This window comes from Lipophrys pholis (assembly GCF_963383615.2).
Source record: "Lipophrys pholis genome assembly, chromosome: 15".
NCBI classification, from domain to species: domain Eukaryota; kingdom Metazoa; phylum Chordata; class Actinopteri; order Blenniiformes; family Blenniidae; genus Lipophrys; species Lipophrys pholis.
This window is the reverse complement of record NC_137642.1, coordinates 21,795,751-21,812,717: the sequence shown is the minus strand read 5'-3', so window position 1 is coordinate 21,812,717 and position 16,967 is coordinate 21,795,751. Positions and strand designations below refer to the sequence as shown.

Here is a 16,967-nt window from a genome sequence, read left to right as displayed (position 1 = left end):
CGTAATATTTCTAAAATTAGAAACATGTTGACTCAGAGTGATGCTGAAAAACGAATCCATGAATTTGTTACTTCCACAATAGAGTATTGTAACTGCCTATTATCAGAGTGTCCGAATAACCGTTTAAAAAGTCTGATTCAAAGTGGCGGATCACATCACTCCAATCTTACCTTCTCTTCATTGACTTCCTGTTAAATCTAGAAAATTATTTCAAATTCTCCTTCTAAACCCAAACAGTTCTTAAGAACCAGACCAAGCCTGGACTATTCTAGTTAAGCTGCTTTAGGTTTAGACTGCTGGAGGACCGACACCGAGCTTCTTTCCTTTCTCACTCACCATGTGTCACTACTGCATGTCACTAATATTTGCCTTTCTCCCAGTCCGTGCTCTCTCTCTCTCTCTCTCTCTCTCTCTCTCTCTCTCTCTCTCTCTCTCTCTCTCTCTCTCGCTCCCTCCAACACTGGAACTGAAGTTGGTGGTCTGACGCCTTCTGCCCTGATCCGTCTTCACCAAGTAAATCTCTGTCTTATCTCTCTGTTCTATCCCTTTCTCTCCTTCCATCCCGTCACCCCAACCACAAAAGCAGAAAGTCGCCACCTCTAAGCCTGGTTCTGCAAAACTGGAAGTCTTTTCCTTTCCACTGTCGCTTATGCTTGTACTTGTGGATTTTTTCTGTAAAAGTGCCCTGAAATGACTTTGTTGTATTCGGCGATATATGAATAAAGTGGAATTGTTTCCTATACTACTAATAATACTGCTTTGACTACCACTACTACTAGTACTGCTGCTGCTGCTGCTACTACTACTACTAATCCTTCCTGTCATTGTGGCCAGCTGACACACCCGAAGAAGTGCTCACTAACACAGATTTAGGTAAATTTGAGATGAATACACCTTTTTAGTACGTAGAAAAAGTCTTAAAATCTGCAGAAAAACAAAAGTGTGGTGATTAAAATTTGGTTCAGTGTAGTATTCGTAAGTATAGAAAATATACATTAAGCCTCATCATCACAGCCCAACGTTTGATGTTTACATGTATTCATATCAGTTTACGTGTATTCATAGCACATAAAGGCAGAAGTCATACTCCACCTATCCAGCCTTTATCTTTTATCTGTCTGTATTTTACTTTGTTCTTTGCTTTACTCACGCTATCACCAGCTGGGCTACGATCCGTCTCGGACACCATGTCGGACCATTAGATGTGATAACTGTTCCCGAGGAATCCTGATCTTATCTATATTTCCTTTTTACCATCTGAATACAGATTTCACATTATCTTAGTCTGAAGGTAGTGCTCCGGATCCACTGGAGTCTCGAAAACACTCCGCAGGCTTCTACAAGCACGGTTAAAGTATCCTCTCCTGCCCCATTATCTCTGCTAATCAGGCTTCAGCTGTTTGCGAAATCCTCTTCATCACTGAGCGATTCACAAACGTAGATGCAGGGTTATGGATATGACGGGTCGTGGAGTCATGTGATCGACACGTTCTGGTGTTTGGTTGTGTTGGCAATGTGTTTATTAATGTCAGCCTCGACATTTAAAAAAAGAAAATCAAAATTCCTCCTTCCTTCCTCCTCTGAGCTTCTATTTTCATGTGGCTAAAAAGACATGCTATGTTTGTCCACAAACCTTCTTCCTCTGGTTTGTACCACTGATGATGCATGTTGCAGACAGTAAGGATCAAATAAGCAGCTATAGATCAGGGCATTCAAACACCTACCCATGTTGGATAAAATAAATAACTAAATAAATAAAACGAAAGCCCACACCGGCTGTCAACAGCTGCAGCAGCTGGAACCCCGAGTGGGATGTGTGTGTGTGTGTTGTGTCAGTGTTTAATCTCAGATTCAGAGAAGAGTAGATGTCCACCACTGATGTTTCTATCCATCCGTGGGAAAGGGGGGGGAGGTTTCTGACACCTACAACGTTTGTTAATTCCTTTCTGCTAACATGAGCTTCGTTTCACGACAGCCAGCACAGCCCTGCAGATACACGGCCACAGAATCACCTCTGGTCCTTTCACGGTTTCTGCACCGGGCCCCGCGCCCGTCGCTGAGCTGGAGACTTTCCACGCGTCTGCAAATCTGCACCAAATGTTCCACGATTACCGACATGACAAGCTAATTCAGGCTTAAGGTGATTTTTAAATTTTTTTTTAAACCGGAATTAACTCCTGATCCCTCTTACATTTCACACGTCCGTCTTTGCTAAGCCCACATCATTTATATTTCAGCATTCCACTGTGGACGTTTGATTCCAACAACAAAGTGAACATGTGACACATGCGCTGAGGTAGATCTGTGCATATGCTGTCCGTTGTGACTGTCCTTTGTAATGGTGATGTGACGCGTGGAGCCTGAACACGACTGGCTCTCTCACACACACACACACACACACACACACACACACACACACACACACACACACACACACACACACACACACACACACACACACACACACACACACACACACACACACACACACACTCGTCACAGAGATGGATGCTGACAGCTCTTCTGATCTGCTACATCTCTCTTTTTAACCCATCTACCTGCGTGAGCTGACCGAGCATCAGAAAAGACGGAGATTACTTTCGTCTTGCCGCCACCCAGACAGAATGAGATTGTGCTTTTTTTGTAGTTTTTTTTTTGGGTGAACAGACATTTTGCGAGCGGTGAGATTAAGCTTTTCAGAGCTCACTCTTTACTTCCTGACCTCCGCTCCATGTACTGTATAAACATCACATGAATATGTAGAGTGAGCCAAAGGCGATGCTCACTGGCTGGATGACATTCAGAGCTCGGAGTACAGACCTCGCTGCCCTTAGACACACGCTGAGCTCCTGATGACTCAAACATGACTTAGATTAACATTTTCTTCTCAGTCTTCCAATGCGTCTGCAGCATGCTGAGCAGTAATGAGTGTGTACCGCTGCTCTGTATAGGCTTCGAAAAAAAACAAAAAACATTCATAGTGATGCATGTGTGAAAGGTACTGTCTTAATGTGCCTTAATGGTGATGGTGCTGGGACATATTACACATTTTAAAGATCCAGACTTTTTTTTAATGCTGATTGATTGATTTAGTTTTGTATGTGTAGGATAGCATTCATTCTATATATACTCTGAAAGCAGAAAATTGTTCAAATTCTTTTTTTTTTTGCGTGCAGCTCGTTCTCACCACCGCATCTTGTGTGGCGTCAACTAATGTGTGATTGGTTAGAAATGTGAAGACGGTTAATGTGGAGAAGCAGAAATGTTGTCATTTCCACTATTTCACAGCTGCAAAAGGTTGGATTGAGGGATTATTCTGAAGAGATCGTAAAGAAGTGAAAAAATCATTTCTGCAAAAGCCACTGAAAATGCAACTTTTTGCAAATGGCTCCAAAGAAAAGTAATTTTTAGAACAAGAAACTCCATCTCCATGGAAACGGCGGGAAAATGCAACTTTTCCGAAACGTCTGTCCAGACTCATCTGTCTTGAATGAATTATTTTCACAGACGTTTCTGTTTGTATTGACCTTTTGTCACTTTTTTCCTTTAGATATTCTTTTTTCATTTGAGCAATATGTTTATAAGGGATCACATCAATGACACAATGCTTGATGAGGGATGGGTGTTTGTTGGTGTTTTTCCTCTTTTCGTGGATTTTATAGTACTTTTGGTGGATTTCTAGTCTATTCTAGTCTATTCTAGTCTATTCTGTGCGTGTGTGTGGCTTCATTATAAAAACAATCAATCAGCACCCACTAGTGGCCTAACATGAAAACTACACCGTTTTCAGTATTTTCACCATCTACGTGTAAACAGACATCGTTTTCGAAATGTTGCAGTGTAAAAGCGAACTGTTTTCTCTTGAAACGCCATCGTGTAGACGGGTCCAGAGTTCTGGTTCCTGCGGAGATAAAAACTGTAACACAATATTGAACCGTTTATTGGGAAAGTGACTTGTATTTGGGGATTTTTGCTTTTCTTCCTCTTTCTTTCATACTCCTAACTCTATCTGGACTACAGTCATATTATTTATGATAAACAATTAAATATGTGCTCAGGATGGTGTTTTATGTCGCGTATAATTCCCTTATGGGTTGTTATATAAATATAATAAATGAACGAAGAAAAACTGCGCTTGAACACAGCACTGTGCACTTAAAACTTGTGCAGGTTTTGATAATGATGCCTTTATTGGGACATTTTTTTGCAAATAATAAATCACATAGTCAGACAATGAGGCTCAAGTGCATATAGCATATATTCCATATCATTGCAGCAAGAACTTTAACAAATTTAAAGACGTTTTAAGCTAGAAATGCTGAAATATTAAACTGTGATTAGTATACTGCTTTTTGTTGCATGTAAAAATGTTTTATAATGAGTATTTAGTATTAGAAAACTATAGATATTCTTACATAACAGGCATGCATAGATACCACTTTTTAATAGACAAAGTCAAGTATAGGTACTAGTTATTACTAGTTATAACTGTTGAACCTAAATCAAATAATTCATCTGCGAGTGGAAAAGTTTTTTTCTACTCTCAATATTCCAGTAAAAAAAATCAAATGTATAAGTAGTGGAAGGTTTTATACCACAGCTACACAGTTGTATCATGGATCAAAAGTATAATTTCATTAAATCCTGTTTGAATTAACTTTTTCATGTACTTTTTTAGACCCTTTGCGTACATTTGAACTAATATGATGAGTCTATGTGCGCGACACGCTACCAGCTACAGTAAATCCTCCAAATCATTGTTTCAGTGAAATAAAGGAAGTGAGATTTCACTGCTCATGGCAATTTCAGGTTGGTCAAAAATAGAAGAGGAACTGGATGTTTGCAACGCGCAGGAACATATTTGTGGCACCACCTACAAAAACTGACATCTGTCTTTACGGTGGCGACTCTTTGAAGCGGAATCGGTCCGACCATGAATCATAAACGAGGATGCAGATTTCTGATTAAATATTAACGGTGTCCGGTCTAATTCGCATGATGAAGACAAGGTGCAAGGACACACAAGGACAGGGAGAGATGAATCGTGCTCACTTCACCTCACGCTGACCCCCTCATCCATCAGCTGACACACACTCACCAGCCAATTTATTATGTACAGCTGCCCAAGCCACAGCTCTGCCATCATAAGGGTGTTCATGTCTTGATTTCTTCAGACTATTTTATTTAAAAAAAAAAAAAAGGAAAAAAAAAACCCATTTCAGGCCCATTTACATGGCAATGATTCTAAGTAAAAACACAACACTTTCTCTGCGTTTTGGGCGTCGGTTCACATGGCAACGGTGCTCGGAGTCACTGAAAGCGCAACTTTTGGAAATGGCCAACAGCTAAGAAACGACGTGTTTACCCTTGAGATGTTGAGACTCAAAGAGAATACATTTTCCTGCTCCGATTCCTGGTCGGGCGAATTTTCTCCTAAAATGTTCTCTAGATTCCCTGTGGGTGTGAGTTTGTGTGAGTGTGTGTCACTCTTTGTTCCCGCTGAAATGGACAGCTGATCTGTCCAGCACGTGTCCTACAATTGGTTGGATTTGTTGCCATCTAACCTTCAGTGTGGATTTCCATTGTCACATTCTCCTCAACTGAACCGTTCCCTTATCGCCACATAATGTTTTCCAACCGTAAAGCTGATCAGTCTGAAATCCACGTCCAATTTGACCTGATTTGAAAGATTTTTTTATGAGGTCCGCTTTTCTTTTACAAGAGACTGTGAAACTTCGATATTAACCACGTCAGAGGTTATCCTTCAAAAATGTCCTATCCTATCGATGAGACTAAATAAAAAGACAGCTTTCACTAATTATACTTTTTGCTGTAAATGAAATACCTGTGCATCTACTTTATTGTTGAGATATATTTCCATATGAAATGCAAACCGCTTTACATATCTGCTAAATGCTTCTTCCCCCCCCCCGGAGCGACGCTGCTTACTTGGCTTGAATCAAACTCTGCAAACAGAAATATGAACTGCTGCAGGCTGCTTCGACCGTGTGCAAGCACTCCATACAAAGCTTGGGTTTACATGGAACTTAATAAAACTCTGCTGTGCTGGCGTCTGCCTCCGCAGCTGTGGAGTCCCATCGGTCAACATATATGCACTTTTCGGATGTGGGCCAGTAACTCTCACTTCAAAACCGCCGTTCTGACACGTTAACCAACTGATAAAAAGACCTCACGGTGCAGAACTACAGAGGAAGTCCCACAGTGATGCAACGTCCCACCTAAACTGGAATCAGCTCATGGTCAGTCAATAATGAATATACAGATTCCTGCTGCCATTTAAAGCCTGACAAGAAATGTTTAAAAGTGGCCACTGAAAGGATGCACAAGGTCTTACTCAGGGAAGATCCTCAAAAACACTAAATATCTGGGAGATGTAAACCCACATTTCTGCTATCAATAAAACAAAAACCTCTTTAAACTGCTCATGTAAGTTTGGGTGGTATTGAAATATATTCAAGGACTTCTGAAGTCAGTTAAACTAACATTCATGTGCCTTTTATAGGCAATGAAATAATACGGTTTCAATACACAGATATTTAATGATGTACAGTTCACAGAACTAGAATAATCATATTTCTCGCTGAATTTCTATACAAAGTAGAATATTTTGAAATAGATGACTGCTGTCATGCAATATAACGCGGTATTTGCAAGAAAGACTTAATAGACATGTCGCGGGTGTATATCTACCACGACACCTTCATCAAACATTCACTAATGCTATCAAATTTTTAATTCCGAAAAAAGTACGAAGAAAGACATAAGTTAACGTATCTTAGCTGATCAACAAAGGGTTGAATATACTATATTAATTTATTTATGAAAAAATATAAAAGAAACAAGCGAAACAAACTGAATAAAAAAAGAGACAATCATCCTCATGAGTCCTCCAGAGTTCACACGACATTGTCACACTGCAATTTTACAATGTTTGCGTAACATGTTCGATATGGGGGTAGGAAAGACTTTAACCTTTTTTTATTCCTGCCCTTTTACATCATTATTGTTAGAATCACAAAATTATTATTCTTTTTTCCATTTTTTCCCCCTATTTTTTCTTAATTTACATCAATGTTGTTAGACCCTACACCCAAATAACAAAAAAAAACCAACAACAACAAAAAACAACAGTGACGATTTATATTGTAGCCCCTCCACCAATAAACAGTGCAACACCATTACCCACAAGCCCTTGCTCGTTTTATACCACTGACAGTGATATAGAAGCTTTTCGGGGTGCTGCGGACTTTACAAGTTTTTAACTCTCATTTTCCCCTGAAGTCGTAACTATTTTCTCTCTTGTTAAACATTTTTTAAAATGTTGCCCTGCAGCAAGTTGGTTATGTGAGGCTGACTTGTATTTCCTTGTAGTACAAGTGGTACGTATGTGTGCCGCAGCCTTCTGCCAGATCAGTTGAAATGACACTACACAGATTAGTAAAAACTCTGACGTTATAGTCGCTTTGGATTGATTTCCAACAAACTTCCTGAAACAATACAATCAAATTTGACACATGACATAAAAACATGTAAGCAAATGTGAGTTAGTATAATAACTTTACCCAACATTAATAAAAAAGAAAAGTAAATAGCCGCTGCTCCTAATATGTACAGTGAAGGGTAAATAACGAGAAATGGGGGATAATAAAGTCTGCTTTCTTCTTCTGTGATCTTTAAATGAGCCAGGATAGTCATTTCCTTCGCCACAGCCCAGTTTCACTCCGATAGTACACTCAGCCTGGATGACTGAGAGGATGCACTGACAGTCATGTGAAAGCAGAAGTTGTGACAGGATTTACCGGCTTCCATATAAGGCGGGCCTGCTGTTTACGCACTCAGGGATTGTGGGAAGTGAAGCAAACGGCCGAGTTCTCGCCAGTCACATCTCACACCTGGTCAACGCTTGTTTTTCGACTATGGAAGAAGCCGCATCGCTGCAGCACAAATGTGCACCAGTCGGTGACGCGTTTTTGCTTGAATTCAGTGAGAAATAAAGAATTTTCAAAGCTTCACTTTTATCTAAATGCGACAGGGACAAAGAGAAGAGAGAAAGTGTAACACAATGTTGTTTTTAAATGGAGAAACTCGCACAAACAGCTTGAGGAAATGTAATCATTGGGCTGCTGTTTTTGTTTTTTAGTTTTTTTTTCATATTAAGACTGTAATCCCAAATATTAATAATTGCTTTGTTCATGTTGATGTAATTAAAATAAGGAACTCAACACAAACAAAACCCTGATATGATCCTCAGAGGATTAGTGGAGGGGATAAAAGAGTAATTCCTTCAAGAATTCAGGTAAAAAGAAAAAAAAAAAGAAAGAAAGAAACTCACCAGAAATCTGTGTCCATTAATTCTCAGTCTGTTCACAGTGACTGCACACTCTGGCATTTTATTCTGAGGAGAGGAAACACTCTGATTCAGGCGACCGTCCACATGTGAACACACTTCATCCCTCTTAAGCGGAGGTCACGGGAAAGTGAGATCACACACGGGCCCGACCTCCTGAACTCACCCTGCACATGAAGAAGGCCACTTGCGCCTGGTCCCAGCCCTCGCACTCCTCTCTGGACGGCAGGTTCATCTCTGCCTCGGCGGGGAAGCCCTGAGCGTTTGGAAGTACAGTAATGAACCCGACCGGTCGCACTCGCTCTGCAGCCGCGGCAGGCAGAAGTACACACGGGGAGGTCACCTCATTAAAATCAACACACATTCACTCCCTCTCCTTCATCCATGAATGAGGCGGTGCATTAGAAAAAAAAAAAAAAAAAAAAAAAGGATAAGATTCAGTTTGGGCCCGAGATTGCAAGAAGCCACAAAAAAGGGAAGCAGTGACTTCCTCAAAGTCACTCCTTGTGAAAAAGCTAAAAAGAGAGTGTCATAATAACGGGACTCTATTTTCACCCCGGAGCTCAAGCATGCTTCATTTACCGTCAGACAAAGTGTGTAATTTACTGCACATTTATTTTTATTTCCAGCCATAACCTCATTTTGAGTGGCGAGAATATTCCAGTTCGCCGTAAGTGGAAAGATTGCTAACAGCTGCACTTCTCAAATGAAAGTCATCAAGAAGGAGTTTGTTCCCCTTAACTCTTTTTTCTTTTTTTTTTTTTTTTGGGCGGAAACTTTCTCTTGTTTTGTTTGATGGAGGAGATGCGGCTGTGATCAGACATTTCAAGAACGCCGAGGACATTTGAGAGATGTCATGAAACGTTCCGATTTTTTTCCAGAGCTGAGAATTTCTTTGAATGATTTCTATTTTGATGATGTCAGTTATCACAGAGTGCAACATTTATTGAAGTTTTTACCAAGAAAAACTAATCCGTCAAACGTCTGGTCTCACGGATCTTGTTCCGATTAACTTCCCGTTTCGGATTTTTCCAGAATACAGTAGCGACTTTACACAGCGATTAACCGTCATCAATAAGAAATAAGTGAGAGGGCACATGAGGGGTAATGAGATCACAGGGCAAAACATTTGTCGCGTTTTGGGTGTCCGTTTGCGCGATAAAAAAGCTTGGAGTCACTGAAAACGCAACCGCTGGAGGCGTGCGTAGCGTCGACACAGAGACCAGACATCTAGTTTTTGTATATTGTTTGCATATGGAGAAGAAATTAGGCTCTATGTCATTCAATGAGAATCATATCGGTACTCGGTATCAGCAGGTCGCTAAAGCTTAGCACTTGTACTTGTCCTTTAAAAAAGTGTGATCGGTGAATCTCTCCCTATTAGTCAAACATGGCAAGTACCAGCACTGTTATATGTTATCTGCAGTTTGAAATGAGGGTTTCTACTTTGTACACTGTAAGATACGATAGGTTTAGCTACCTCATGATAAGGGATGGGAATTGAAAACCAGTTCTTGTTGAGAACCGGTTCCCAGTGTTTCGATTCTTTGGGAAAATTGCAAAATTGGCAAACGATTCCCTCGTACCCGGGTATTTAAAATACAGTGATGGTTCTCTGCGTTTCTTGCAGTTGCATAGACAAGGATTCCTGAAAACTCCGGCCACAGTGGAGATTTAGAAAAACTCCGTTTGCATCTAATGTCACAATTCGTGACGCAGTGTTTTTTTTCTTCTGCCAGGATTCTGATTGGCTATCATGGCTTCATGCGTCTCGTTACACTGCCCCCTACAGGTTTGGCATGCTCATAGTAGCTTTGAACCAGGTGTAGATGCAGGTCCGTGAAAAATGAAGATTTGATTTTTGTAAACGTGGAGGGGGAAATATGCATTTTTCTGAAAACCCAGGTACGTGTCAACATGGCCTGTGTTTGCCCCTTTGCGACCTCAAATCGCATTTTAGTCTTCTACTTATCCTCCCCTTCTCAGCACTCATGTGTGACCCCTGTGGTCTCCCTGTGTATTTAAACCCCTCTCCCTCTGTTGTCTGTATCGGCTCGTCTTGTTGTTCCTGATCCCCCTGCGCTACGTTTGTGTTCGCTGGACTCAGGTTTTGGATATTTGTGGGGAATTACCCCTTTTGGGATGCTTTTGCTTTAAATAAAGCCATTTTTTTTTTCTTTGAGTCTGCATTTCGGTCCACCCTCGCACTCCGTGACAGAAACATGGCGCCCAAGCGGCACAAATGCTCCAAAGTTTTGTTTGTTAAATTTATCAAGAAAGAAAGACAACAGGGGGACGTGCAACACTTGCAAAGTGGATATTTCATCAAAGGAAGGAGATGTGAAAACATTTGCAACCACAGCAGCCATAACTTTGAATGAATGCCAAGTTCTCGATCCGCTGCGGCGTGAATCTCAACCAGGCAGCAGCGGCAACGTTAGGGCGTCCTCTGCTGGTTATACTGCACGTTTCATTTCTAAACGAGAACCGGTAAAGAACCGAATTGTTAAGGAGGAATCGCTTCAGCAGCCATTTTTAATTTCTATTGGTCAGCTGATCCAAAAGGATTTGTTCTTCTACTGTCAAGTAAATGTGACATCAGGTGATCCTTGTGTGCATCTGCAGCACTTTAACCACCAAACTCTCCGGTTTATTGGTGCTCAATATCTTTTTTAGCAAGTGCTATTTTAGAACGCCAGTGTAAGCTTCCGGAGAGAGGAAAATGTTTGCACAAGCTTACAAAAAAAACACACATGGAGGAGACTCCAGAGGAGCTGCGTCCTTTTTTGTTTCTTTTTTTAAAAAATTACAATCCTGTGAAAACACCAGTGTAACTGTGTGCTTTTTGTTGCTGGCCCATTCAACTGTTTCTCTGCTTTGTTCCATTTAACAAGGAGCATGAAGCGACAAGCCAAAAGGATTGCAGCCCTGCAAGTCTTTACACACAAACTAAAAACATGAGAGGGTTAAGAACCTTTGTGGCTTTAGTCTTCTGACCTTTCAAAATGGAATGTCAAATGGATGACAACAGTAAAAAGCCCAGATACACAGTAGTTTAACAAAAATGTGCGCCGCAGTTTCTCTCTTTCATGTTCTTTGTTGATGGGTTTATGCTTCAGTTCAGCCTTTGTTAAGGAGAATCCTCAGTCAGAAAACAAAACTGCAACTCTTTGGATAAACACGGGATAATAAGACTTCCCTTCAGGCTGTAAGATTTTTTTTTATTTAAATTCCACTTTTGATGCTCCGCGGGCTCGTTTTAAAAATGCAGATAGTCAAAAAGACCTGCTGCTTTTTTTTAACACTTTATACGAACCTCCCTGAATGTTTTTTAAAGACAGTTTTATATGGACAAATCGTTGAATAAAGTTTGTTTGCTTGAGAAAACCACAAAATAACCACAGAATTCTGCAGCTGGTTTAAGTCGCTTTAGGTGATTTTTTTAAGTAGTTTAATATTTGATACCTGTCTTTTCTTTTTTCAGTGTTCCTTCCTGTGGCAGTAAACTGACAGTGCGAAAAAAACCTCAAAAACAAAAACAAAAAAAACAAAACTCTGCATTCACTCTTTCCTGAACCATCAAAAGGGAAACATTGCAGCTCACCAGTTACAGTTCGAGCGTTACAGAGAAAGCTATTTATTCTCGGGTGTTTGTGAAGATATAAACTGAACTTAGCTCCAATAAATACGAATAAATGCTCCCTGTCTGCTCATTAGACTGCTATTGTGAGCCTACTTTCTCTCCAGCTCGTTTTGCTGGTATTTTCACACTTTGCGAGGTCATCCCATGGGCCGGATCGATCCGCCTGGCGGGCCAGAGTTGGTGTACGGCGGCATGTTTTCACCCTCCAGAGGGGAAACATTATTGAGATCGTCAGGTCTTCTGCGGCAGATTAAAAATATAAGATAAAATTATTCTAGTGCTTCTACTATCAAAACCCTTCCATACACAACTGGAGACATTTAGATGTTTGTGATTTCAGATGTTTCGTATTTCCAACTCTTTTGGTTTTTTTACCTCATAGCTGCGGCACGCAGCAAATTAAGGTCCCGTTTTCAAGTGAAAACGCAGAACTTTTGTCGTGCTTTGGGCGTTGTTTGACACAGAAGACGGTGCTCGGACCCACTGAAAACACAACTTTCTGAAGAATGGTTCTTCTTCTACACATGCATGAGAAGATGGACCCTAACAAACAAGGCGGCCTCCAGGGCATCATGACTCCCTGTCCATATTCTCCAGGGACTTGGTAGTTTTATGGTTGAGGAATGTGTGTGTGTGTGTGTGTGTGTGGTTTCATTAAAAAAAAAAAAAACAACCAACAGCACCAACTCATAGCCCCACCTGCTAACTGCCTCATTTACCCCCCCCCCCCGATTTATGATTTTAAATGTAAATGAACAAACAAACAAACAGTGAACATGAGAGACCTTGAAACAAGTGCACAAACATCAGGGAGAAAATAAAAACCTACAAAAAGAGACTGGGAAACTCCTCCAGTTATGAAAATGAACAAGACATGCAAGAAATAGTGAACAGGAAAGTAAATAAATAAAAGCAATAACGATAGTCCAAACAACGATTACTTGAAGTCCAGTCTGACGGTAGAGACACATGATCCATTTTTGCTACTTTTTTTAATCGATACCTGCAACCCTTTCTAAAAACGATGCGTTGTGGTGTGAACGGGGCCTCAGACTTGAAACCTAAACGACCTTAACTGCGATTATCAGACAGCCTCACAGCCGAAGCGGAGAGCAGGATGAGAAATAGATCGGGCGGTGCTGCAGTGATCGGCGCTGGCAGCCTGACAGCCATTTGTCTTGGATAAGTTAGAATTTCATCGGTCTGTGTTTGGACCGAGGCCAGCATCCTCACACACACACACACACACACACCGCAGAGGGATTGGAACGGGTGGGTGGGAGTCGGCGGGGGTCTGAACAGCCAAACAATTAGTGTCGTCTGCCCTGTGACACCCGTTAACCCCCAGAACTCCAAGCTAATGAGAGGCGTGTAATAATTTCTGTCTGGCAGACAGAAGCAAGGTGTGCTTATTAAAGTGAGGAAGCGCACAGAGGCCATGGTAATTAGATGTAGAGTCAAGGCCTGTAATGATTTTACCCTCTTCCCCTTTCTAAATCAACAAATCATTGCTGTTTGGTGTACTGAGGCAGAAGCATTATAGGAGATAATTACAGCAAAGGCCCATTTAAAGCTTTTCTCTCACACCGCCGACCTCTGGAAAGCGAGAGTTTAAAACCACGCGACGCTCTCGTGCGGCAATTACTTCTGAAAACAAAAGAAGAGGATGAGCTCATCAAGGTGAATCTATTTTTAGTACTTCAATGCCATATCTCTGAAATGCATGCCGCTAAAGTTAGTGGGTTGGCCTGTATAGTACTTGTAAGAGTGGGTGAGCCTGTAGACCCCCGGGAGGGAGACGGAGGGAAAAATGCCCACAAAGGCCCTGGATTTGGGAAGTGAGCTAATTAAAGCGGCGGAGCAGATGGTGCAGCCTCGGTCCGGACATAATGAGACGGTGAGTGGCGAGACGAACCGGACATGGCAGGACAGCTGTGTGTGTGTGTGTGTGTGTGTGGGGGGGGGGGGTTCGGGGGGGTGGTCTCCATGGAGTGACGCTCAACTCCTGCAAAGAAGACTTGGGGAAAAAAAAAAAGACAAAAAAACTCTGAAGAAGCCACTGACACAGGCGCTGTTCACCGCCGTCTCCAGAGTGTGTGTTTGCTAAACAACTTTTGGAAGTGAATAATACCACGCCAACGGTGCGCTTCTGTCTCTCTTTTTTTTCTCATGTTGTTGTTGTTTTCTCACACATGCTCAATCATTAGATCTTGGCAGGTGGTTCTCGGTAAACACCAAATCCTCAGCACCTGTTGGCAGAGGCTTTTCCTGTCTGCCAGCTCTCACCAACTCTGCTCCAACCGACACACAGTTTGGCAAATAAAAAGCAGCGAGCGCTACCAGTTCCAGATAAACAGCGATTCTCATGAATGGAAGTGAAGTTAAAGTCCCACAAAAGCAGACATTCAGGTGAAGAAATATCTTTCGGGAAAGATGATGATCCGCGCTCGTGCTGCGAGGAAGAAGCCGAGGCCGGAGGACGGCGGCGGCGGCGGCGGCGGCGGCGGCGGCGTTCCCAGGCGTGAGGACGCGAGGTTCCAGGGTGTGAGAGTCTACCTGGTGGAGAGGAAAATGGGCCGCAGCAGGAGAAGCTTTCTGACCCAGCTGGCCAGGTCGAAGGGCTTCGTGGTGGAAGACGTCCTCAGGTTGGGAGAAAAAAAAAAAAGAAACCTCTTTGCCTTTTTTGCTGCTCGCTGACTGAACAGGGCTCGGCTCCTGAAAGCTCGGCTGAGTGGAAGAGCACAATAGAGGTGGAAGAGGGAGCATTTTGCTGTATTTTTGGTGACAGATCGAGCGGCCTGACCTCGTAGTTTGACTTTCAAGCCTGCGTTGTAATCATTGTGAAATGGACGGTGAAAATAGTCCAGCAGCATGGCAAACACTCATTTCCAAGCCCAGTTTTGGGACGCAGCGCTGTGAATAATACATTAGTATGAGAGTAAACCTGCACTGATTTCCTTTCCAATTCAAAACAAAGTAAAACCAAAACTGGTACTGCAGACATCTATCTGGTAAAGACATACTTGACTAGAAGATATTCATGCACCTTGTCTGGGATGTTATTCAGACCAAAACTGAGCTGAACTCAGTACACAGTTTTGTAATCATTCAATACAGTCCCAGGTTTATTTATAGCTCTCGATTTTGATTCCAATTTTTGTGCACATTGTTTTACTGGAAACAGAGCAATCAGTCAATACCGTAGACACAAGTGCACTGGTTTACACAATGTTTTCAAGTGAAAATAGAAAACTTCTCTTGTGTTTTAGTTTCCACGGTGCTCTGAGCCACTGAAGAGGCAAGTTTTTGAAAACGTTCTGACTCCGTCTCTGTGTAGATAGTAAATAGTTCTTCTGCACATGAGCAAGAACACCAGAGTGTCATGACTCCCAGTTCATATTCTCCTGCGACTTTATAGTTTTATCGTTGAGAGTCACCAATAAGTAAATTCATGCTGGAAACAATTGTTATAAAGCCATTATACAAACCATTAATCTGCCATTTAGCCTTTCTGATCGATTCTTTTTTTCCAACAATGCATAAATTAACAAACTAAGTAGTGTTGGTGATTTCATATCGTCTACTGCACAATTATTATTTTACTTTAAACTAGTCTGTAGCTACAGTATGAATGCGAAACGTATTGGACTATTATTGGGTCGTTTCACACGTCACGCATAAAAAATGAAATGAGAAGATGAAAAAAAAAAACAGTCCTCACTGAGATATTTGCACTCAGTTCCTCCCATTTACATTGAGACTTGTGCTGTTTTTCTAATTGCAGAAAGTATTGTCCTGGTAGGTAATTGGAGAAGCACTCCAGCCTTGGGAACGGGTAATTAAGAAAGGTTAGGACATTAATCCTGCCTCTGCCCCCCCCCCCATCCCGTCTCGTAACTCACAGCTCCAACACAAATATGTTTAAGTAAAGGACAAAGAGGTTAAAAAAATTCTCTCTACAACAGCAGCAAGAACGCTTCTGCCATTAGAAGAAAGGTAACAAAGCATGCACAGAAACTTTTTTTAATGAGTTTGGCAAAAGTTTTTTTTCCTTTTTCTTTTGGTTAAGTCGCACTTAAGATGTGATGTTCTTTTGTTGCTCGTTCTGCGCCACGATGAATAATCTATTGTGCGGTAATTATGGAAGCGGCGTGCAGTCTTCATTTTTTCCGTCTCTAATTGGAAGTATCTTTTAAATCCCAAACTGTGAGCACAGCAGAAGGTCCCCGCTTGACACCGACGGCGCTTCAGAGTCAGGTTCCTTTGAGGCCGGCGATACTGTTGACGCAACCTTTTTCTTAGAAAACAGAAAACAAAAAGTTGACCTTTTTGCTTTTTGTTTCAAGACGTTTCAGGTGAAAACTGTTTGAATTTTAGCATATGATTCAGCTTCTCTCTCTCTCTCTCTCAAAAAAAAAAGGCAAATGGGTGTCACAAGCAGAAACCCTGTGTTTGGTGTTTGTGTGCGTGTGTGCGTGTGTGTGTGTGTGTGTGTGTGTGTGTGTGGCTTCCAGCCGCGTGCCAGCTTGGCCGTGGCAGCATTCCCAGAAACACAGCTTGAGCGCTCCTACGGTTACACTTGGCTTGATACAATTGTTTGAAACCAACGTCAGGAAGTGGAGCGTGCCCGCCTCAAACTGACATTAATTCTGCAAGCCGACAAAACTGATATCGGCTGCAGTTTGATGGCAACACCTCCCAGATCTAGTCGTACACAAGTCTTATGCCTTGAGCATGTGGTTGCACGCACGCACGCACACACACACACACACACACACACACACACACACACACACACACACACACACACACACACACACACACACACACACACACACACACACACACACTTGAACATGGATCCAACTATTGACATGTTTGACCTGGTTGATTGATGAAGTGTATTAAATGTTGTTTTACACTGCACGCACGCACGCACGCACGCACGCACGCACG

The 16,967-nt window shown here is 41.9% G+C and overlaps 2 protein-coding genes across 9 annotated transcripts in view; one reads left to right on the top strand and one right to left on the bottom strand.

Moving 5' to 3' along the window:
- blnk (B cell linker) overlaps nt 1-8,723 on the bottom strand; it is a 29,151-nt gene extending 20,428 nt beyond the window's left edge. For 5 of the 7 annotated variants that reach the window (XM_080481382.1, XM_080481386.1, XM_080481387.1 and 2 more), the window contains exons 1-2: nt 8,535-8,717; nt 8,354-8,416 (exon numbers count right to left, since the gene is read on the bottom strand). In XM_080481382.1, the coding sequence (XP_080337508.1) occupies nt 8,354-8,416; nt 8,535-8,603 (132 nt within the window). In that variant the 5' untranslated portion in view covers nt 8,604-8,717. Of the gene's footprint in view, nt 1-8,353; nt 8,417-8,534 lie in introns of all 7 variants that reach the window. The other 2 variants (XM_080481383.1, XM_080481384.1) reach the window with 1 other exon arrangement.
- Nucleotides 8,724-14,318: 5,595 nt separating this feature from the next.
- Nucleotides 14,319-16,967, top strand: part of dntt (deoxynucleotidyltransferase, terminal) — a 101,013-nt gene continuing 98,364 nt past the window's right edge. For both annotated transcript variants that reach the window (XM_080481001.1, XM_080481000.1), the window contains exon 1: nt 14,319-14,656. In XM_080481001.1, coding sequence (XP_080337127.1) covers nt 14,445-14,656 — 212 coding nt within the window. In that variant the 5' untranslated portion in view covers nt 14,319-14,444. The remainder of the gene's footprint in view (nt 14,657-16,967) is intronic.